This window comes from Echeneis naucrates, chromosome 14 (genome assembly GCF_900963305.1).
Source record: "Echeneis naucrates chromosome 14, fEcheNa1.1, whole genome shotgun sequence".
Lineage (NCBI taxonomy): Eukaryota > Metazoa > Chordata > Actinopteri > Carangiformes > Echeneidae > Echeneis > Echeneis naucrates.
In genome coordinates this window covers 13644684-13669206 of record NC_042524.1, presented here as the reverse complement: position 1 = coordinate 13669206, position 24523 = coordinate 13644684, and the positions used below count along the sequence as shown (strand labels likewise).

General features: G+C 41.3%; 2 protein-coding genes and 1 long non-coding RNA gene across 4 annotated transcripts in view; all 3 read left to right on the top strand.

Moving 5' to 3' along the window:
* Positions 1-66: 66 nt before the first annotated feature.
* On the top strand, positions 67-13797 carry scn4bb (sodium channel, voltage-gated, type IV, beta b). The gene is made up of 9 exons (XM_029518928.1): positions 67-285; positions 766-861; positions 1575-1755; positions 2089-3429; positions 3609-3954; positions 7576-7739; positions 7813-8032; positions 10284-10413; positions 10616-13797. The coding sequence occupies exons 5-9, from the start codon at positions 3870-3872 to the stop codon at positions 10710-10712; spliced, it is 696 nt and encodes a 231-aa protein (XP_029374788.1). The 5' UTR covers positions 67-285; positions 766-861; positions 1575-1755; positions 2089-3429; positions 3609-3869; the 3' UTR covers positions 10713-13797.
* A 441-nt stretch (positions 13798-14238) lies between these two features.
* LOC115054032 (uncharacterized) lies at positions 14239-16324 on the top strand. The gene is made up of 3 exons (XR_003841573.1): positions 14239-14280; positions 14687-14790; positions 16170-16324. It is a non-coding gene; the product is annotated as an uncharacterized LOC115054032 (long non-coding RNA).
* A 1512-nt stretch (positions 16325-17836) lies between these two features.
* The window catches only part of LOC115054031 (Down syndrome cell adhesion molecule-like protein 1 homolog), a 46519-nt gene continuing 39832 nt past the window's right edge, over positions 17837-24523 (top strand). Inside the window, exon 1 of one of the 2 annotated variants that reach the window (XM_029519005.1) lies at positions 17837-17894. In XM_029519005.1, the coding sequence (XP_029374865.1) occupies positions 17852-17894 (43 nt within the window). In that variant the 5' untranslated portion in view covers positions 17837-17851. The remainder of the gene's footprint in view (positions 17895-24523) is intronic. The other variant, XM_029519006.1, reaches the window with a different exon arrangement.

Sequence of the window (24523 nt, the reverse complement as noted above, 5' to 3'; positions counted from 1 at the left end):
AAATTCTAACCATTTGCTCTCCTATATGTGTCAGTGATATATCAAATAGTTTCACTACCTGTTTCTAAAAACCACTTTTATCAGTATTCAAACAGCAAAGCCAATCGATCTCTTCATTCTAAACTGTTTCTTATTCCATGAAATGAGTTGAGTTGTATTTGAAACTGGTTAATGTAATCTCTCCACATTTTGATGCAGATGGAGATTTTTGATGCTCATTGAATCATCATGGGAATGCCATATTCTCTTCAATCACTTGCCAACAGGAGCATCTGTGTGTCTGCTGTAAGTGGAGCACAAATCCACTGAAACACCAAAACGCATCCTCATCATGCATGAGCTTCCTTTCTCATCGTACTTGGATGAAAGTGTTTTTGTACAGTTGACCTTAAACACAGTTCATGGTTTCCCCTTAAGCCAACAGAAACCCTCCTCAACTGTGACGTTGATAGTGATAGAGTCGGGTTCAAGGTCAACTGCACAACAATGCTTTCACCTAAATACCACATGGAAGTAAATTCTTGCACGTGATGACACTTCAACATGTGGGAACCTGTCTGTCAATACACATATCTCAGTGCTGACTGTCTCAACTAGTCGTGCATTACTGTTAGCATGTAATACAAATCTATCTGTTGCTTTTTGAATCACTTGCTGTTTAGTTGAACTTGTCTGTTTTACTGTTTCTGTCTGTTTACTGTTTTACAATGCAATACATTTATCTGACAGCAGGCTTTTACTTCTTAGCCACTTGATATGTTTCAGACATCTATGAGATGACACTGCTTCACCCAGGACAGACTCCAGCTGTGATAAAGCAACATTATAATGCTTGTGTATGTGCCCTCTTAATGACTGTAGGTAAAATATTCACATTTTTTAAGCTATTTTTTTGGTCTCCACCTCCTCCAGAGAGAAACAAATGACTCTAGCTGCTACTTGCTACAGTAAGTCACCATCAAGTCTGTTTTTGATTGGTATTTGGTGGTGAGGCAGATAATGTACAGTGACACTCTGACACTGTGAGTGAATGGAAGCAGATGTGAGTAGAAAGTCAAAAGAATCTCTTTAAAGCTTAGGGGATCTGTCTGTCATTGTCTCTATCGTGCCTGAGAGTGACTTCTTTCACATTTCACAATGTTTCATTTGATTTAGAGTGAAAACGATAGTAAGGACTCAGAGCTTCGACCCTCTGCAGGGGCCCTGACCCTGAGGCTGCAACCTGTATGTAAAGTACAGTAGTTGTACTGCTTCATGTGTCATGCTTTTTAGACAACGCACACTCATATTTCTACAACTCACTAAGACTCACTAACTGTACAACAGCTGAGATGTGTGTCCCTGTCTCTGTGGAGCAACAAACATTTTGCTGCAGCGTGAGCAAATGATGTCTATGTGCTTTAATTTAAATGGACACCTACATGGCTAGTGTCAACACTGTCTTCTGCATGCGTGGTGTTATCGTGTTTGTGTTTGTATGGTTGTCCAACAACATGTTGTCTGTGTAGTTAGTCATCCTTCACAGCGCTGCAGCAGCATCCTGTCTTTCTGCAGCAATTTTTTTCTTATTGCAGTTCTGGAAGAGTTCCCACCGCTGCTGCATTGATACTCCAGTGGGGGGGCCTGCAGGGGAGAGCAGTGAGCTTTTCTATCTCGAGCCACACGCCCATAAAACAAGCCTCCACTCTGCCTATTCTGATCCCACAACACCGCCCTGACCCCGATTAATGGTCCACATCAATTGTCATTGCAAGTGTATGTTTTCAACACTCTGGCTTCTTTTGTTCACATCCTTAACACGGTAAACTGAATAAGTCTCTATATTTTTTCATTGATTACATTACATTTCCTCCCAAGCATGAAAAAAAAAAAATAAAAATCAAACAACCACTGAACCCAACCGACACAAATTTCATGTGAATGAAAGAAGACACGTGTCAATACCATAGACCATAGTGCCATAGGCTCATAATAACCTGCCTGACGAATAATAGATTATGTGAGCAGTAAATGTAATGTCACATACATCCAAGTTTAATCTACTGATGAGTTAGAGCTCTTCAAAAAGGTTACCTTCTTCTTTTCCAGTAAAAGAAAAGTCCCATTGTGTCAGCGTTCAATCCAGGTCCAGAATGGATGTGCAGCCACCCCTGCCTCCTCTGCCAGTATCACTGCTCCTTGGCTCAGGTGATGCACTCTGTCACATGGTCTCAGGTCTAACCCTCTTAGCTTTCAATTCTCTTTTATTCAGTAAGAATATCTGGGCTACGTAACCTCTTTTTTTTTTCTGAATGAGCTTACCGCAAAAAGCCATCTTTACCGTACAGTCGCTTTCTATTTGCTGTAATGGACGGAGGTTGATGGGAATATTGTCATTGTGTATAAATGTCAGGTCTAAAACAGACTAATCCAATCTTCAAACTCGCAACTAAGCACTTCCTCTGCCATGTCCTGCAGTGAATAGTGTAGACACGAGACATTAGTGAGCTGTTGTTGACTAATGTCTTTGTACAGTCATGACAAAAAGGAGCTGTTGTGAAAAATGAATGCATACTGAACTTGGGGCTGCATTTCCCTGAAGATGAGACAGTCCCAAATAATGATCACCTCATGATATAAAAGATAGTTTGACCTTCCAGGTATCACACATATGTGGGTGTTGTTTCCCCTGAGCCAGGGGAATATGAGTCTTCCTGCCAGGAAGAGGAGAGGAAATGAGTCATGGAAAAACTAAGAATAAGAGAACAGTTTCCCCTCACATTGTAACGTGATGATGGCAGTGTTATCAGCAAAGGAACCTGCCTGTTCGTGGGACATTTCGATACGGGACGAGGTGTCTGGCCCGGCCCTGAGGCTGCATTACACAACCTCCTCTCAACCTGCACTGCAGAACTTTTCACTGATCTCAACAGACACTCTGACAAAAGTGCTTGACTTTGCACACACACCCCGAATCGAGAGATAGGGAGGAGGGAGAGGCGAGGTGGGAGTAGCAGAGTCATGGGGGGAGAGAAAGAGAATAAGAGGGATATGGAAGCAGGCAGGTGAGGGAGGGGAGATAGAGGGAGAGAGAGGTGGAAAAAGTTGTGAAATAGCCAGAGAGGGGCAGGAAGAGGAGTCGGCTTCACTGGGGCTCAGCAGAGGAGGAACGAGAGCAGCTGCTTTTCTTCCTGTCCATCTGTCTAAGACCACATCTGTCCATCTTTCTGCACGTCTCTCACCCCCTCCCCCTCCTCTCTCCTCTCCATTCTGATTGTCTCTCATCCCGGCCAGCGCTGCAATGTGGCTGTCTCTGCAGTGAAAGTGCTGGCTGGCAGATTCTCCTTGAGTGAACCCTGACTGTGCGCAGTGAGCGCTCCACCGTTGTCCTGTCCACACTGACTCAGCTGTGCCTGCCCGCCTCCGAGTGAGTACCGGCTGCACAAGCAGGTAGGCACGACAAAACTTGAACTGTAGCCTTAGCTTCTTTACATTCAGTGACTTGATCAGATGATGGCAGGAAACTGCACACTTTTTACTGTACTACTTGTCTTTTTGTACAGACTCCATGTGCTGTTTTAAGATTTTGATTGGTTTGCTTTTTCCCTCTTGCATCTTCTCTCTCTCAGTCCTGCGACTCCACTGTCCTCTGTCTAACCTAAAGTCTCTTCCACAAGAGTGCTGCTGGGGCTGGCTACTAGTCTCCCTGCAGCCACGTTGGTGCAGCACATTGGGAAGTGCCTCGTTTGGGGTCCAGACCCCCCACAAAGCGGCATCCAGTTTTAATTCAGTGTGCCAGAGACACCACATTGTGCAAAGGGACACCGTTGCAGCTGTTGTGAGCAGTTGAATCCTGCGCCAATTCTTGTTTTGGAGAAGATCTGGGTGCCATGGAGGTCCTGTGTGCTGGGGCTGAACCCCTGCAACTGGGCCCTCCACCGTCCGCCGTTGGCCTGATCTTCTCTGTGCTGCTTGGTAATATCTATCTTTCTACTATAAGATCACCTCCATTTATCTGCTCTGTGCTCACACAACAGCACTCCTTCATCTTCATGTTTTTTTTTTTTCTTCTTTTCAAAGCCTGTGCCTCTGTACATTTGTTTTTGCTCTGCAGAGCAGTGATACTGTAGCCTTTCTGCCATTGACCTTCAGCTGCTTCTGACCTATGCAGCGTTTTAGGTGAAAGTGTATTCCTTCTGTGTGCGGCTGCAGTAGACTTCTGAATGGAGATTAGATGTTATGTTTTATATCAGATGTAATAGGCACTGATGGTTCTGTGTGGAACCTCAATAAGACTAAGAAGATTAGAGATCAGGCAGTCTGGAATAATATATAGTTTAAAATCAAAACAGTTTGGTGTGATACACAGTCCGTATTGGTTTGGCCTGGGGTCGTAAATGCACAAGAGGAAATGTCAGTGGTGGAAAAGCTGTGTCAGGCTCTCCAGGCCCTGCCATTCAAAAGATATTGTGTTGGTCTGCATGCATATCTGCAAGTTGTATGGGCCAGTTTCCAGTAAGACATCTTTTTTTTTTTTTTTTTTTTTTTTTATTTGTCTCTCAGTCATAGACTTTGTGCAGTGACAGAGACTGCATGCTGACACAACAGCACAATAGGAGTCTGGAGGCAATGTTGTCATGTTGTCAGAGGTGTGGTGGGTGGACAGTGGTATAAATATGACGTTAGGATTAAATAACATCATACCAAACATCTCAGATAAGGTGCTAGCCATCCCCTGGTGATGCACAGCAAAAGCATCTAATAAGAATCCAGCATGCCTTGTATCTGTAGCTGTTCCTCCATCATCACTTTTACACTTACTGGCATTTTTTTTTTTTTTTACTTTTTATGGGTGTGGAGCATCAGTGCAGCAACTGTGCAGCAAACTCAGATGAGAAAATTAAACCTGATCTGTAACATCATGTATGGGAACAATACTGACAGTCCATAGCATTTATCATTCTACATTCAGATATTCTTTAATTAATCAAGGAATTGTGTTGCTGGATTAAGTTTTTATTGTCTTTGTCAAGCTTGTTGTTTTATCGCCGGTAACTCACAAGTTTTTGTTGAGAATACAGTAAACATTTTGGACATCTGACAAACACTGCATGCTAGACTTAGTCAGCAGATGTAGGTGTCCAGGTAGCAGCAGGAGGATCATATTCATCCGATACCAGCACATTATATTCAGCCTAAACCACTATTTTGATTTCACACACTCTTTGAGGTGGATAAGAGACACCTCAATCGTGTGTAAAAACTGGATATGGGATAGATGGAAACAGTGACTATGAGATAACTAAAGAATTATTTTTCCAACTCAGAAGAAATTGTGCTGTAGTGATTTATATCTCCGTAGTTTTGTTTACCACATGAGGTTAGGAGTTTCATATCAGTATAAATATTTTCTCTGACACTTCTCTACTGAGTTAGACGCATCTTAAACTCAAATCCCTGTTTTGTAATCCAGAAATCCTGTATTTCCGTTAGTGACTGGTCTTCTATTGCATTTATTAGCTGGCATTTTTTTCTGTAACATTTATATGGCTCCAAAAATATGACTATCTGCAAATGTTTTTGCATACCTAAGAAAATGTTGTCCCAAATTTGACATGTGGGCTAGAAACTGGAGCAGCATCGTTCCATTTTTATCTGAAACACCAAAACTAACAAAACTAACTCCTATTGAAAGAAATTGAAATTGAAAAAAGACACAGTGTACTGCAGCATTAATGATCCAAGGGAGAGTAAAGTTGTTGGAGACAGAACACACAAAGAGAAAGATTTGTGGAAAAAGAAAGATGCTGATCTTGTATATCTCTTTGTTTTGCTCTTGGACTCTGGGGTGATAGGGATGGAAACAAAGAATTATAATGAAAAACAGAGACATGGGTCAGAATTTGATGAACAATGGAAGCCTATGGAGTAATACTGGAAAATGTGCATGAGGAAAGAAGAAGGAGGGGTAGTGCTGTTGCTCTGTCTCGTCACTGTTTCGATTACGTTTTTTTTTTTTGCAAGCTCACTGTGCTGCATTAGACCAGCTGAGGAAAAGACTGAAGTGAATGAGTTTGCAAGAAAGCAAGAGTGAGACGAGAATATATCAATAACATTCTCACAGACTAAGCCCTTCTTCACTGTGCTCGCTCATGCCTGTTATTCTGAGCTATGCTGGTCTTATTTGCTGCAATGCTCCTTGTCAGTTGCTGACCTTGAGCGTGTTATGACACGGTGAACAGAAAGCAGATACCAGAATCATGGGAATGTAAGAAAAAGAGTAGAAAACGTCACAGCAGGCTGCTGTAACCTTGAACCCTAAGTCCAGGGAGTTGCATTATCTGGGTTAAATGACTGCATGTTTGTCGCTTTGGTTCTGCACAGCTCCTCGTGAGCATGTAGTTTATATTTCACACACTAGGTGGAGGCATTAAGCCCAACGGAGGAGAAATGTCTTTTACCACAATCTGTCCTTGACCTGATGAAATTATTCACTTCAGCCTTTTGCGACCTACGACCTTTATATTTGTCTGATAACAGGTCTGAGCTCCTGAGGGTGGATGAGCCATAAACTGTGGAGTCACTAATAAAGAACAAAGACTAACGATGAAAACGGCCTGATAATTTTCCTGACTGGTGGAAGTAAGATTTGCTCGCTGTGAATTCCTGATGCTGTGCTCCCTGGTGTACAGTTACAGTTTTCAGTCCTCCCTTATTTACAGTAATGTCACAACAAGGACTTTGAGGTGTCATCTTACTCAGGGTTGGCTCATCCAGTGCCAATAATAAACATATGTTATGATGTGTCACTGAAATCGTGAAAATGAAACTTAAATGACTGTGTTGTGAGCCGCTTGATCTTTCTTAAGTGTGGATATTGAGTAGGGCTCTCTGAATGCCTTAGTTTGTGTGGTATATCTATTATAAATTTGAAGGTTTTTTTTTTTTTTTTTACCATGAGACTTGCTAATTAATCTATTAAGTATGAACAAAAATAAAGGATTGGGTTGCTATGGAGATGGTTTAGCTATCCAGGACTCAGGATGCTAAATTTCAAGGATCAGTTTGAAAATGTTAAATTTGCTTTCCTGTAGAGAGTCATAGAAGGCTGCAGCAGGTGAAATGAGACTAACCTGAAGCAAAATGGTTAATTCATTCACTTCCGGCCAGCCCAACTGTATACTCTCTGTTCTATTTCCTGTCACTCTCTAGTATTAGAATAAATGTTAGAAAAATTCCTTCAAAATATCGCATTAATCAGCCTGTCCTTGAATCCAAGTGTATGTGTGCCAAATTTAAAGATGCTGCCAGAAGGTTAATGCTTACTGTGAGAATGTGTTCACATGGCAAAAATCTTTGATGACCAAAATCTAACCAGTTCATCCGTGATTGCAAATGAATGTTTGTGCCAAATTTGAAGAAGTTCCATTGAGGCATTGCTGGGATATTGTGTCCAAGAGAATGGGACATATTCAATATCCCTCTGGCTCTGGGTGTTGGGTCAGAACCATAAAATGCAGTTTAACACAGCTGTAAGATGATTCTTCACCTTCACAGTCTCCTCTTGTTGTGTTTTCTGCTCCACCTCATCTGAAGGTGTGTGGTCTGCTCAGTCTCTAGAGATGTCTGTGGGTAAGATTCCCCACTTAGAGGCAGTGAATGGCAGCACAGTCATGCTGCCTTGCACATACTCAAGCTGCATCGGCATCGATAACCTCTACTTCAACTGGCAGTTCAATGACAATGGGACCATGCAGAAGGTAAGGCCCATTTTGTCTGACAGATTCTTACTGGTGGTTATTCTGATGATTGACAGCTTTCTGGTCCCTTCAGGTGTGTGAGTCAGTGATAGCATCAGAGGGAGTGGAACCAAAAGTGGATGTATACAGAGACCGTGTGGAGTTCGTGGGAAAGAATCGCGACAACAACGTCTCCATTTTACTGTGGAACATCACCTTTGAGGACGGAGGCCAGTATACTTGCTTTGGACGCAACCCAAAAGAAAAGGACAAGAACCACAGTGCCATCTTCACCCTCATCGTGGTGGACAAGTGTGAGTGGTCAAAGTCTATGCTGATCATTTTTTTTCTCACATGTGACAGCACAGCCAGTTATCTTTCTATCATTATGTATATCAACAGCTGTAGAGAAGTAGTTGTATGTCTGATTAGTTATCTAGTTATATGTGCAATATATATTTATCAACCATTACTGACCTCTCCATCCTCCACCTCTTTCAGCGGCTTAAATGAACCCGATTATATTAAAAACTGCCCAATCTGACACCACATCTCTGCTTAATTTATTTATAATCAGTTCATTTTGTTATATTTAAATATCTTCTTCCATTCTTATCCAAATATACAGAGCGCCTGATCCTAAAGCAGGTCTCAGGATACTTATTGGAACATTATCCTTAATGGTCATCAGGCAGGCTTAATGAGCGGCCCCTCCAATAAGGGCAGCCAAGTCTGCCGGTCAGTTCTCAATTCTTATTTTGCTTGACTTCCCACCTGCCTGCTCCTGCTCTCCCTGCTACGCTCGCTAACATCTTGGGCAAAGCCCCTTATTGGTGTGAATCATTCCTCTTGCTGCTCCTTCATTGTGTCATGGCAAGGGCAAATTTCCCAAGCCAACCCCATCCTGGGTGGACTGCACCAAGGCGTGCTTCTAGGACCCCCCCTCTTTGCAATATAATCCATGTCCTTGGGTGCAATTATTCACTCACATGGTTTCTTTTATCACTGCTACGCTGACAATAACCAGCTGGACATCCACATGGATGCCAAATCTAATATTTTCTTTCAGTGCAACTTTCTTGCATCCATCCACTTGAACTCAGCTCTTTCTTGACCACTGTGTTCCCTCTGATATTGCCATCCCATGTGATTCCCAGAGGGTGGAAGGTGCATTTTTCCTGCACTATATTCAAGACTTATTACTTAAGGCTCTTATCTGCACTGAAGCTTTAATGATGTCTCTGATTGTAAGTTGTTTTGGATAAAAGCATCTACTAGATAAGTAAATTTACACATTGACACCCTTTAATACAGACAGGTGCAAACACTGCTACTGTATCAGTGCACATTAGTGAATGATTCTTACATCCAGTTAAGGTTTTCTAGCTTTTCCGAAAAAGGAAGTTATTGTCATGAAATTTAGCAATGCTCATTACTTCTTTCTATTTTAATAGTGCTCTCAGTCAGTAATGTGAGCTGAATCAAAGTGGTCACAAAACACACAAGAGGCACCCTGTATCTCCAAAGACTCTAGAGAAATATCTACAGTAACCATGCACATCAAGTATCAAAAGTGATGTGATATTCTCCACAGCAACGCTAAGAGTTAGCCAAGAACAAAAACAGCAAATCAGCTTCACATTATTATTCATTAATTATTGCCACTAATGAAAACAAGCATGTAACTAATATAGCATTGATGAACTTACACAAGGAGGAGAAAAGAATACAGAGTCAAACTGGAGTAATTTAGAAGCTTGTCCAACTCAGTCAGACTGGTATCGGCTTCACAATCAGAAATTCAGCCTTGAACATTATGTGCAGTCAGAGACTGAAGGAGCCAGGAAAGACACTGACTGATCTCGTTAAATCCCAATAAAACTTGCTGGATGTTTTACCAATCTGAAAGGTGAATGAGGTCAGACTTTAAGCCCCAGTCCTCTTGTCTCATCACCCTTTGTGTGAAGCCTTTTTCAGAAGAAAATGGGATTTCTGCAGGGGAGGAAGCTCATTAGGGTCTCTGAGTGCTAGATGATGCACTGTGTGAGCTTGTGTGTCGACAGTACCTGTGTATTTTTACACAGGGAAGGCAAACAATGCACATAATGGAGTACTGCTTCTTTCTGTGCTCAGGACACCTTTAATTCAGTATGTCTTTAAAGACATTGCGTTTGTTTACATCTGTGTTGTTAAAATCTTTTTTCATGTGATTAAGAGAACCTTTAAATACGACGTGTCTTGTGACATTAACTTCAAGTGTCTCTTCGTGACAATTTTCTTTTAAATGTTTGGGTGAAAACTTTGGAGGAATAAGAAAAAATGTTCCACCACCCATGTCTGAAAAACAGTTTAAAACAGATTCACTAAAATGCCTGTGGGAAAGTGCCAGTGGAAGCAGTAAAAGTCTGAAAGAACCAACTTCATGTGAGAAGCATTCCCCATCGGTCTGTGTGAGACAGCTCTAATCTCAAGTGGGACAGGATGGTATTGTCTCATATCAGCATTCATTTTAAAATAATGTAGATTATTATATTTTCCATCCTGGTCTTTTGTTAATGTCTGCAGTGAGGGTGGTGGACAACACACTCACCATCATCATAGCCTCAGCTGTAGGCGGAGCCATTGCATTGCTGATGGGCTTCATGTTGCTGAAGAACTTCACTCTGTTTGTTCTCACCAAGCTTGAGGAGAAAAAGTGAGTTTTCACATTCACTGCTGTGCAACCATTTCACACTGTTTCATCAGAAGACTTCGTCTATGCTTGGCAGCATGTTCAGATGGTTCAGATACTGTATACAATGAAGTGTTATATATATATATATATAGCAAGCTTGAAATGTGTCTTGCCAGGTGCAGTTAACTTTGTCTTTTTCCCTTCTCCTCTGACTCCACTGCAGCAAGGAATGCCTTGTAACTTCATCAGGGATTGACAACACAGAAAATGGCCTCTCAGGATCCAAAGCTGACACCAAACCAACACCAAAAAAGAAATGAGAAGGTGCATGTATATAAAACCAGAGGAGTACTCATATTTATAGAGCTTCTTTGCATATATTTTCACAGGTTTTCTTAAAAACTTCACCTGGCTGTGGGGATACATCCACGTGCACACAATACGACCACATGTACACATGCAGATGACATACAACTTAAGAGGGAGCAAATGAAGAGGGCACACATAATTATTTTAAATGTGCACATAATTTAATAATTTGCATCAAAGATGAATTGCACTTATGAGAGACTGCAGCTTGACTGTACATATGGATAAGAGTGTATATGTGTGTGTGTAATTAGATGTATGTGAAATACAAGTTTGGTCCAGAGCAGTGGGATTACCTTGCCCTAAAGGAACACAGGTGTTTAACAGTCTGCAAGTTGCAGTCTGCTTACTGTCACAACCTGTGAGGTTTAATTAACTTTTTAGTTCCCACTGTCAGTACAGTCTCTGTATGCACAAGCAGATGTATTCATACCTGGTCATTCTAATCATTTGTCATGATTCATGATATATTAATGATATTAATCTCAATATCATTTTCAATCTGGATATATAATTTCAAATTTAATGACATGTAATTGGATTAAAACCAAATTATGTGCACATTTTTGTTACATTTTGGGCCATTATGTTTATGTTTCTGTTGGCAGTACTGTGGGCTAATCACACAAATGAGTAACACAGTTGTATGTCACTGCACTATTGCCTATTACCACAGCCAGAGTACACTGAATAAATAACCTCTGACTGTTGCTCTGATGGTAAAACAAAAGGTTCTCTGTAGAGGTGCTTGAAATAGGAAATAATGCAGTGGGCTGAATTCTTCTTCTTCTTCAGTAACATGATGAACTTCATCAAAATCATCAGTCCTATAATTTGAAGCAGTTCTATTGGGCAGAGCTACCACTTCTAGCTAATTTCCACAAAACAGCCAGTAATTTTTAAATTTCCAAACAAGGGACTACTAAAGAAGAAGTACAAGTCCAAAGGCTACACTGAAAAAACACTGTAGGATTCAGCCCATTTCTTCACCTTGTACCTTCTCTTTGCTTGATATAAACACAGGTGCCTGTTAGTGCTTCTCTGCTCCTCTGTCAGTGAGGACAACTCAATATTGCAACACAGTTTGTAAAACTTGGCAAACAGTAATAGTACAACAAGCTTCTGAACTGAAATGAAACAAGCCCCCCTCCTCCCTCTAGATAAATGAATGACCCTCTGACAATGCTGCTTTGAAGATAAATAACCAATGCATTTTAAGCATGTGCAACATGGGGCAGATTTTAGACACAGTGCTTGTAAACAGACATGCATACTTAAAAACAACAACAACAATGTCTAGTATACTAACATTGGTAGCGCCAGTGTTGAGGTTAACTGTAAATCTCATTTAATGCCATGCTCCTACCATCTTCCTAACCTTGTCTGAGGCCAAGCACTACTCTGTGACGTGGACCTGGATTCTGCATATTCCCTTTGCTTAGTATGTGCCTCTTCGTGGAAATGGCTTGTTTCTCCCTGAACACTGACAAACATTCATTTTGGCCAGTGTTTCGCTCTTTGCAATAAATAATTTTGCCTGCTGCATTGCAGTAGAATGAATACACCTGGTATCTCTGCCAATACAGCAGCTGATCCATGTATTCAGTTAGAATGACCGTGGTCTCAGGTCCCAGACAGCAGGCTGAGTAGGGGGGCTGCAGTCCAAGTACAAATGCTCATTTAGCCACTGACTGTGCCAAACTGAGATGATTCCTACTGAGGATCACATCAGGAGATGAATGTATCTGCATCACACTCAAACAGTGAAGTATACTTTAAAGCTGCATTGTCAATACACGTATTGCACATTCATGACACTGAATGTCTGGCTTTAAAAAGAAATACCTCTGGAGAGTGGCAATCGTGTGGGTAGACACTGTGTCAGGATAGATATATAAATGTACCTCCACAGTCACAATCAATATACCACGAGAGTACTGTAAAGTTAAGTGTGAATTTCTGTTTGATTTTCAGAAAACTTCTGTCATGTCAATAATAATGTGCCTCCAGTCTTTGACCACTGGTGCGAAGCAATATAATGGGGCTGTGTTGGGCACTTTTAAAGGGCAATTTGTTTTTGTGTTTGTGTAATCAAACTCAGAGCTGGTTTGTCACATTGCTCATCCAAATGAGATGAGAAGAAACCAATCAGCTCCAGACAGCGTCAGGAGCGAAGATCCCTCATGGTCCCATCAAATGGTCTGATGCAGCTTGTTGCTAACTGTCTCTGATTTGAGATCCTTTCAGCTGACTCACGGCATGACAGTGAATAAATGTATTTCCCCAAATTATTTTTTTAACCAATATACAGAATAAATGATTTGACGGTTTCCCTTGGATAAGTTCATCATTCCATTTCATGGGATCTCTTTGAAAGATGTAGCAGGTACATATTCAGTATATTCATCTGCTGTGTGTATTGTTTGGCTTTACAGAGAGAACCCGCCCTCAGGACTGTAAATTTTACTATCAAGAAATCTGATCTCAGCTTATAAGCTGTTGTTGTGACTATGGAGCCACAAAGACAATTTCTCACAGGATCAAAATTCAAAGATCTTAATCACAAGTGGGTTATCTCAGAGTAATGTCTGGCTGTTGCTGGACTGATTTGTTGGAATTACCATCACACCGAATGAATGATCTGAGGAGATTGTGCTGATATTGTTTCAGTGAGGGCTTTATAATGAGTAGCAACTCTATGCAAAACACAACAGAAGTGTTTTTGTCACAAAGCACTTTTGAGTCTGGGTGACATGTTTGTGAGCAATACCACTGTAGGAGATGCCTTCGATCAGGGGGGTCGTGGTGATGAGATTCAGGGTGAATGGGAAACATCCAGAGTGAAGCATGGACTGAACTGGAGCCCATGTACTCAGTCAGACCCCACAGAGCGCATTGACTCACAAATTCATATTCCACTGCTGCTCTCCGCACACAAATATACAATTATAATGCTCTGGCTTGCCTTCAGATTATAAGGCCATTTTCAACCTCTCGTCTGTGCATATCAACTCTTGATCTCTTTATTATAGAAACAGGAAATCTAATAAAGTTTTGAATAAAATCTTCCTGTCTCTTTTGTATCTGTGCAACACTAGCTGTTTTACAGCACCGCCTCCTGCTGGGCAGATCATTACCAAGGTGAACTTAAAAAGTCCACAACACTGATTTCATGCAAATAGATTCGTTCTTGCATAATGGCCTGAGCATGGGCGGAGCTTCTGTGGTGGCGCCCCGCCCCCCTCCAATTGTGATCGCCTCTCATGGCTCTCGTCATCAGTAATGAGAGCACATCGTGTAAAGTTGTGTAAAGTGTCTGGAACTCGACCCTCTACAAGAAAATGGAAAATAAAAATAACACCTGTAAGTGAGCTTAGAGTGAAGGACCAGTGCTTTTATTTTGAAACAAATGCAGGAAGTTTTTCTGCAGACTAAATACTGAAAATTCACACGTCGTGAATTTTGAAACAAACTTCCGTCTTCCTGCAGCACCTGCTGCAAATGTTCACCTGAGCTCAGGTAAGAAGTGTAACGCTGGATTTCGGGGTGCTTTGCGTTCGTCTTTGCTCTGTTTGCATGTGAAACTGTTCTTCAGCAACATTTAAGAAGACATGATTAGCAGGATCACTTACGTTAGTTTCATCGTGCTAATTTTACCTTGCTAACTTAGCTTGGTAATTTAGCATGGAAAGACACGTTTCTCATCTGTTGCTTTTTATTGTGTTCGTGGTACATTTTCAAAGTGGACAACGAAACGAAAGGGAGACATTTCCTCTTTAAGATGGAACAGCAGGGCCAGTGTGGGTCAGCCGGAGCCAGACCAGCTCTCCATACTAGAAGAAATCGATTAGGCATTTAATTTTTCATTGTGAAAGACAGCTAATGATGTGTTAACTTTGTTAATCAAATCTTTTACACACGCCAGGGAATGAGAAGGACACTGACGAAGACATCTTTGAATCAGATGACGGCTGCAGCAGGTCCTCTCAGTGGTGCAATCTACATTTGCTGTTCCTAAAGGTCCCCAAGGTAGAATACTAAAGAACTAAAATGCTGTTCACCCACCATCTAGCAATATGTGAATTGCTCTTTTTTTTCTTTTACATTTTTCACTACAAGCTGATAAGATAACCAGCTCAGTATATTACTTAAAACTTCACCTTCCTTAAATATCTCCTCTAGACATGGCTTAAAATTATAACCTGAACATAAAATTTTTACATTGAAAAGTTGAAGTAACTTGACAAAAGTATTTAAATAACATTGACTCATTCTCTCCCATTTTAGAAATAAGAATATTATTGAGGCTTGATGCGCCACATCTTAGATCACATTTATAAGTAATACTGAAAATAAATGACTCAAGCTTGTGAGCGTTATCTTTGCAGTCAGCTATTCAGTGCAGTTCTAGCACAGAGAAACTGTTCTTTGCTGTAGATTAATGTAAAAACAATCTTCAGGTGTCAAAATATGAACATGCATAATTTTCCGCCATGTGAAGCTGTAACAATTAACTGTAGAAACAGGAAGAGAAAACATTTTGCTCTGAGTGTATTGTTAGTTTTAGTGTAAATATTGCAATATATTCTATTTGAGAAAGACGTTAATAGTGGTGTTCTTTCACGGTGCATGGCACCCTCAAACAAGCCAGACGATGAGAGAATTCTAGACAAGGGTACATGCTAATCATGATATCAATGTTTACAGTGAAAAGGGGAAAGCTCTACACCTTTGTTACAAGGCTAATGAGTTCATGTAGCCAAGAAAAGTATGATGCAGACCAAAATAGACTGTTTAACAGTACAATATAAAAATAAATCATTTTGTTTTCTTTTTTTTTTTTTTACTTTTGGGTGGCCCCCCCTAGTTCAACTAGTTGTACCTCTATGAAAATACTTGGCTCTGCTCATGGGTCTGGGTAGAAAAGCCCTGCACTAAAAACCACATCTGCAAATATGGGTATTTCCAGTCAGAGATGGTCTACTAATGAAATAAGAGAACACGTTGTGTTGTGTTTTTGTGTTTTTGAGGAACTTTGTACATAACAGGGACTAAGTAGGATATAAACTTCTGCTTTGTTATTGGCATTCTGTTATAAGTCTAATGAGATGGATATGTAAAACAAACCTTAGTCCATCCTCCTTAGGTTTTCATGAAAACCTTTTTTCTAGTGGTTACAGTTTTTGCCCATTGTATTTACATCCAGTGGTTCTCTATATTATCATTTCAATAGTTTGTCTGCTATTCCTGAGCTGTATGAGGACACACTCCTGCTAATCATGAGCAGATGTCAGCTGTTTGTAGTTTTTCAAACTGCATAGTAAGGAAGTCTTCAGAGTAGATTTTGAGCATGTCAGCATGTTATATCATTCTTTGTATTATTAATTCAATAACTCCACATTTTGCAGGGGTGAAACAATCCTCAGAGATGTTTTCTTTAACATTTGCTGAAGCTGCTTTGATGCAACACGACTATTAAGAGCGACCTGACCAACCTAATCTGATCTACAAGGTCATATGACAATAAATCATTTTGCAGTAATGTGAAAAAATGCACGTGCCCACTTTCATGTCTATAGTAAGTCCAACCAGCAGATGTCAGCAGTGACCTGCATGGAGAGTCAGAGTCTGCACTTCAGACCAAATCAGACCAGATCGCTGCAGACAGCTCAGTGAGAGGAGACCAGGTGCTGCTGAGCTGCTCTTCAACTTGATGAAGTTCAGGCACCAAGTTTCAGCCACTGACCTTTGACCCCTCAATATCATATATGCATGTTTGGCTATATTTGACCAATTCCACCCACACACAGATTTCTGCTCAGCGTAAATATAAAGTACACTGCAAATAACTACACATTTTTACAGGTGAATTTTACAATATGAATGCAGTATTAAATATAAGGGTATAATATAGCATTTCTAAAGAAAAAAACTATAATAATAATAACGAAAGGAAGAATAAAGGTGAGGCAGTCTTTTGTCGCTTTTCCCGTTAACCCTCTCTGTTCTATGTAAAGAGAATTTTTGAATTATGCGACTTTTTGCACAGAATATCTAAATGAAAATGAATACCTTCTCATAATGAAACCATTTATCTGAAATGAAATCGTTTGAGGTGAATGAAACCGTCTGGTGGTGGTTTTAATGTTCCCTGTCCGGGCTCTGTTGAAGGAAGTTGGATCTGGTGCTGCTTTTTTCAGAAAAGGAGCAGCGGTTTGGTCCACAGTGACAGGAAATATTCCATGAACTGGGAGTGCCCTGCAACTCACCGTCCTGCGCTAATTTATGCTTATGCAGCGGAGCTTTCCACATCAGGCGCAACAGAGAGAGCACGCAAATGGGAAGCCAGCAGCGTGGAAAGTTGCTCACCGTCCCCTTAAAAATTCACCCACGTCTCCTAAAATGGGTCTGATTGAGCTGCTGTGTGTTTCACCTGCTCATGTCCCACACCCCGCTACTCCCCGCCTTTCCCCTCCTCTCTATCTGCAGTGCATTTCAGTGCGCAAACGTCTACGCACGTTTCGTGGCTGGCAAAGACAAAGAAAAACAGTTACTAGTCTGTGCTGTACATCCACGTCCCTGTGATTAAAGCCCAAACTCAGAAGAAAAGATCATGAATGAATCTTTGACGGTCTGAGCGGCTTTTCCAGATCCACATTGCGCAAAGAAAGGCGGTGATCAGGGGCGCACAGGTGGGTTGCGCTCTCCTCTCCAAGGTGCCAAGAGATCTGTCTGCGCAGCTCTGCCGCTCACACGAGCTGCCAGTTTGGACTGAACTGGACCAGAATCCACTGTTGAGCTGACACCAGCCACTCCACTCCGCCGTGACCCATCGTTCCGCGGTGGTTTTCATTAGTGTAGGGAGGGATGGATCTGTATGCGCCGTAGTCCTGAGAGGAGAGGAGGGGACATGGGCGGGGCTGAGGCGCCTCTCATTTCCCCTCCATGCTTAGCGGGGCAGCAGGGCTGGAGAGACCTCCGGGGAGCACAGTCGCCAGTCCAGCACGGAGACCCGCCTGGCCAAAAAACCGCGCCTCACACTTGCCAGGATTGCCAGATATTCCTGAAAAATATACCTGCTATTTATGGCATGTGGCTTGTAACTTTACTCCTGCTGTACTCTCTCCAAGAAGGTAAGGGGGAAAAAAAGAATTGCTGGGAATATGTCACATCATGTGCACGGAGTGATTTTATTATTATTATTTTTTTCAAGTTGAATGAAAAGTGACAATTGAAATTCTAATGTATTTATAGTCTTGAATGGTGTGTGTGGCGTGTGCTGTAATGTACCATCGACTGCCTTGTGATGAGGAAATTGGCTGATATTACATTTTAAAATCATGTATAAACATGCTGTGACTGAACAGGTAGAAATATTGTGAAAGTGAAGATGTAGAGTCATTTTTATTTTTGAATCCTGTGTTTTGTGGTTTTGTGCAGCGGTTCTTGATGCCTTAGATGGTGCTGATAGCACAGATTGTTTTCGCATTACCAACTCCAGTTATGAATATGTAAAATGGCTGAATAGGGAGAATGAGGTGCAAATACAGAGGGAGGGTGAGAGACGAATGAAAACACGTATCGGCCCCCAGTTATATATATTGATGACCAAATTGAGGACGAATTTCACTCGAAATGCTGCACGTCTGTAAAGTTTTGAGGGGCTTGCTTGTGATTTTTGTCATCTTCATGCTCTCATTGTGTCGCCTTTGCTAATTGCAGCTGTTTTCAATGACTGTCTTTGGCACAAGCGCTGTGTTCCACAAAGATGCTTTTTTTTTTTTTTTTTTTTTTTTTTTTAGGATGAGATTTTAAGGGCTTTTATTTCTTCCGCTGTGGAACGATAAATTGGTGCTATTTTAAATTAGACGACACAGAAAAGGCACTTTTCTCCTCATTCAACGGCCTTATTAGTTTAATAGGTGTACACCCACATAAAGGCCATAATTTGTGTATTCAGATTTCCCTTTCTCGTTTAATTCATTTGATCCTTTTCGTTTGTAAATGAAAAAAGACGGCCTGTGTTTAAACGGTTTCATTTTTTTCTTCATGTTCACTATATTAAGCAAATCCCTGACCCTATTGCAAAGTTGATCTTCTGCTATTACAGTGCATTATAATAATCCTGAGCAAATCTGCGTCAAAAATAACAGAAATTCAACACCATCTCCACATAAGAGCATTTTGTCAGGCCTTTGTGCAGCCTGTCCGTTTGAAGCCATGTTTAAATTTTTGTTTTGTTCTCATTAGGCCCCCCCAAAAAAGAAGGTGCAAATTTATTTGGGCTATAAAAAAAAGTCCGGGATGTGGTGAATTGGCTGGAGGGAGGAATATGGCTGTTCTCCATGCAAACGAGCTAAAATAGGCCATTTGCCATTTTACTTAAGACATTTTCTAACATATCAGCCTTTTAAACTAATAATTCATTGAGTTCCATTTGTGCTGTTTTTGTGTTTTGTTTTGTTTTGTTTTTTTTTTTGTTTTTTTTTGGTGAACTCTGAATTTCCCTGCATTTGCTGCAGCTGATTTAAAGCAGGAATTCAGGATGTGTTTCGGAGCTTCTCGGGCTGCTGAGGAATCATATTAATATGCGCAAATTTATTTCACCAAATGAGAAACTCCGGGGGCGTGGGTGCAGATTATAGACTTGCCCGGTCATGTTCCTCACTAATAGCCCACCTGGACCCCGCGGACGTGTTCCCGCGTGCGCCGGCGCGTGCATCACGGCTCGCGCTTCTGTGTGTGCGTGTGTGTGTGCGTGTGTGTGTGAGTGAGATGGGGCAGAGACGGGGACACCCCCCCTCTTGGTTTTTGTTGTTACATGTTGGACACTCTTGGCTGTGTTTTTCATTTTTTTTCCCTCATTGAGCTAAACTGTGAGTCAACTCTTTTGTTTATTTACAGGATTATTTACAAGAAACACACACACACACACACGCACACACACACACGGGCCTTATCATTTATGCAAGAGCTATGTTAAAAAAATGGTAAATGATGTCTCAGGTTTAGGAGGCAGTCAGGGTGCAACAAAAATGCTTGAAGGGCTAAAATAGTGAACCAATTAGAGCAAAAAAAATGCCTACAATTTCATTTATTCAATTTCAAATATTATACACCATCAAAGGAGGGTGGTGTTGTGATTTTTAATTGACAGTTTGAAATCCAAAACTTGTGCTGTCTAGCTATTTTAAAGCAAAGCCTGCATTCAGTGTAACTGTGGATTCATTAGTAGTTAATAAAAATGAGATTTAATATGCACATGCCTGTTGTGGGCGAATTTGGACCTTTTAAATTTAGGATCAAATTAATTAGTAAACAAAATAAAAAAAAAAGCATTAGTGTGTAATATTCAAATTATTCAACTTGAATTTTAAATTGAGGTGTGCGAAGCAATAAGGTGATCCTTAGCCTGCCACTCTGCACAACATGGCTCAGCCCCCCCCCCCCTCAACTAATAGATATCTGCACGCCCCACCACCACCACCATCATCCCACAACCACCAATTCCCTGGGCTGCCTTTGCCAGCTACACAATTAAAGCTGCAATCTGAGATATAGGCACCACTCAGTGACAAAGCTGTGTGGTCCAAGAGTGCCAATCATGAGTCAGGCAGGGCACAGGCCTCCATTTTTTTTACCAGCTCAAATGTTTCATTTTACATTTTAGAAAGCTGAATTTAACGTATTTTTTGGAAGATTCAAACAGGAACAATCCGCTTATAATGTGATGCTCAGGTACATGCCTCTGCTTCTTATGTGTAATATGAGCACAAAAATAATAATAAAAAAGAAAATAATGGTTTAAAAACTGATTGTAGATTGCCTTAAAAAACAACCATAAGTTTGTTCGCACAATTTGATTTGCCTCCTTCACAATTAAGCAGCACCTAAGTGAGACACATGTGTTGGCCCTCTTTCAAAAATTCATCCAGAAAAAATATTTGAACTCAAATTTTGAACAATGTTGGCAAATGAATTAATTTCATCATTAGGAAGTCGCAGCTCTGTCACTGGCATCTTCTCTTTGTCCCTTTTTATTTCAATAACAAAAAAAGGTACTCTTACACCATCAACAGTAAGAATATTTTTTTCCCAATGAGAACTCTGTGTTAACACAATATTGATGCTACACTGAGCCAAACCAACTCCAAATTTTATTGGACGTTGGAGCTGCACATTTTCAGAGGAAGGTGGCGTTTCAGCAAATGTCAAATCTCCAAAGCAAGTAGTTGTTTTTGTTGAATCTCTCTCTCTCTCTCTCTCTCTCTCTCTCTCTCTCTCTCTCTCTCTCTCTCTCTCTCTCTCTCTCTCTCTCTACCTACCTCCATCTCTCCCTCCCTCATTCACTTCCTCTAGCAGTAACTCCCCTCCCTCTCTCTCCCTCATCACTAGGCAGAATTAAAGGTTGGGGGAGGGGCAGTTTATGCAGACTGTGCTGGGACTTGTGATCCGCAGATTTGATATTCACATTAAGAGAGAAACTGGCTGCTTTGATGTGAGGGGGAGCAGGTCCCAGGGGACTGCTGAAGTAGCACACTTTTTTTTTTCCCTGACACAGCACAGGCCAGGGATGGGGGGCTGAGGGGGGTTGTTGGTGGTGGGTGCGGTGGGGAGCAGATTGTTGGGGACAGGGTGTACAGAAAGACAGTGGGTGGGGAGCGGTGATACCCCCTCACTGATTAGATGTAACCCCAACAACCTTACCCCCTACTTCCCACCCACCAACCACCTACTTATGCCAGTCCCCTGAGGATATCCATAAGCTTCCACCTTCTTTGTAACCCAAAGTCCCACCAATATTCAATTCACACTCCGTCTGCTTCATCTTCCTCCTCTGCTGTCGTTATGTCTCTATACACAGTTTCAATCCTCGCGCTCCCTGATTAAAAACAACATACAACTTCCTACCCCAAAAATACCTGAAGGGTAAGTGATGGAGTTTGGTTGGAAGCTGTTTCTAAAATAGCAGACCTTGAAGGAGAGGAGGGGGAAAGGTTTATGACGGATCATGAGGCTGATGTGCACATCGCGTCTCTGTAAAGATGAATCCCTCTATTGACCTTGATGATTTTATCAGAGAAGAGGATGATGAAGGGGAAGACGATGTGGAGGTATCTTGCCTGTGGTGAGGCACAGGGAGCTCCGGGTGGGAGAAAGTGTGTATGTGAGACATTGCGGGTTGTGGGGTTTGTTTACCTCCTCATCACAATACAGTTTGGAGTGTCAAGAATGTGCATGTGTGTACACTCCTGTGCACACTCACATCCTGGAGAGGCGTAAATCAGCTGCATTATGCATGATGAAACCTTGCATAGGTTATGACTTCTGCCTAGCTGACATACATATTCATGCTTGGCTCTCTGGCAGGATGTATAAAATAGTGGCTGCAACTCTGACAGCCTAAGCTTTAAGCTCCAGCAACAGCATCAGGGCCCCAACACCTTCCAGTGAGGGCTGGTTTCTCTGCGCTGCTGTGTCTGAACGAGGTTGATGAAGCCCCTCAGATGTAGGTTAGCTGCAGCAGCACAGGAAGCCCAGAGCTTTGGTCAATACTGCTACCAAGCTACTAACTGCCCACACACTGTGGAAGTTAGATCTCTTTTGATATGCATCACTGAGATCGGAGGGGCCTCTGAAATGAGCAAGGGCACCCACCACATGTGGTGAATAGTTGTTTCAAATTATGATAATCATTATGGATACGATTTTGACAGTAAAAAAAATAAAAAAATTACTCTTTAATGTCTTTGTAAAAGTGTTGTCTTTTGGAACTTGAAGTTAAAGTGATGGAATTTTAATATAACAACAAGGAAAAGCCTGTGGTGTCATTTAGAGTAATGAATTCTTAACAATACTAACTAACTAACAATACTTGACCGTTTAGTTGGTTCAAACTGTTAGTCTGCCAGTTTCAAGGGAATTTAGTTTTTCAAGGTATCTGACTGTCACGACAGAAATAGTATTGCGTTGTAAGGATCAGTATCAAGCAATGGTTTTGTAAAAAGTTGACGGAAGGAAATTAAAAAAATGTCCAACTCCAACAATGATTGCCTACTTTTGAAATGAGCCTGCCATATTTTGACTGTAACTTACTGGATGTGTTTTGATTAGCTGGTGTCAATCGGTCCATGGCAGTGAGTGTGAGATGGAGAATAGGACTTTGAATCAGCTGAGCTTCCAGCTGTGGGAGTTTCTGTGGTAATGCCTCATGTTGAAGGAAAGATACTGAGATAAATGAGTGTCAGGTAAGAGTATGAACAGCTGAACACCATGGCCGCTGTGTTAACTCATGCTAATACAGGAAAATGATATGTATACCACATGGACACTGTCATCTACCTCACTGTTGGTACATGTTGCATTTAGTTTTCTTGCTACACAAGCTGTCTGTACAGGTTGGCACAGGTAGTCTGTAATGTTTTCTCTGCTGCTTTTAAATGGAGTGGAAACTGTGCCAGTCCGGCTAAAAACCAGGACTGTGCCAGTTGAGTTTTGGAGTGAACCCAGTGTGATGTACCAGTGATGCTGAGCCAGACCAAACCAGACTGGTCATCCCATTGATGCACCCTCATATCCTAAAGATATAAATACTGAACTGAAGAACCCTGCTTCTTCTGTTACTTATTTCATTTAAAGCTCTTTCCACAGTTTATTTATTTATTTATTTTTTGACTTGAGCATTTTTATTAAATTTTTTTTAATATTTATACTTGCGACAGTATGACTTGAATTGGCTGCTCGGCGGGTTAAAGTTTCTAAATTTAGACTGTTCAGTGGGTCACTGCTGTTAAGGTAAATTGCTGCATTGTTTTTTATTCAGTCACAGCTTTCAAGTGCCAGTGCCACCATGGCAACCCACTGTCTCCTCCTAGTGTGACTGAGTGCTGAGAGCTGCTTTTGGAGCGAGTGTGTGTGTGTGTTTATGTGTACATGTGTGTGTCTGTTGGATGAGTGCATGTGTAATTCGTCTGGTTTTGACAGGCTCTGATTGGTGGGAGTTTGTTCTGATCCCTTTTCTATTCCACTTCCCACTCCATCAGTCCCAGTGCTCCCAAGCCCCCCAGTGCTTGGGCCCCCAGGCCATATAATCTACTGTATGGGAGAGGTTCTCCCCACTGCCCAGCCCCCCCGAGCTCTCAGGGTGACCCCCTCACTCCTCCACTCTAGTCCTGTCCCCCCATTGGGAGATTATAGATATTGCAATCTTTAATATGGGCTTTATGCTCAGGGGCCATTATCAGTAATCTGCAGAGGGGAGGGAGTCTGACCTGGTTTTTGCAGCCCACCACTGGACTGCCAGACACATTTTCATATACCATCTGTAACTTGCTGCCCAGCTTTATCAATCTCTGGCTGAAAGGAAACTGGAGTGGTTTTTGAACTACAGATGTAGTTGCTGAGTGACAGTATTTATCAAAGTTTTTTTTTTTTTTTTTTTTTATGTCAGTAGCTACATCTTTAAGTCACACTTCATAAAAAAATGTGGCCTTAACAAATTTGAAATGTTTGGATGAGCTGATTATAACACTTCAGCTCTGAGCTCTGTGACAATCACTAACATAATAGTCACTGTACACAAACAATACTGTGCTACATGTACCTGTGAACAGCATTTACTTTTTCATTATCCTCTTCCCCCCAGTTATACAACATGATTTTATTCTGTTTTAAATTTCTATGCTGGTGCAGTGTAATTGCCATCACATAGAGGTTAAAGTTCATTATGGTCATTAAATTATAACACCTGTCATCAGAAAGT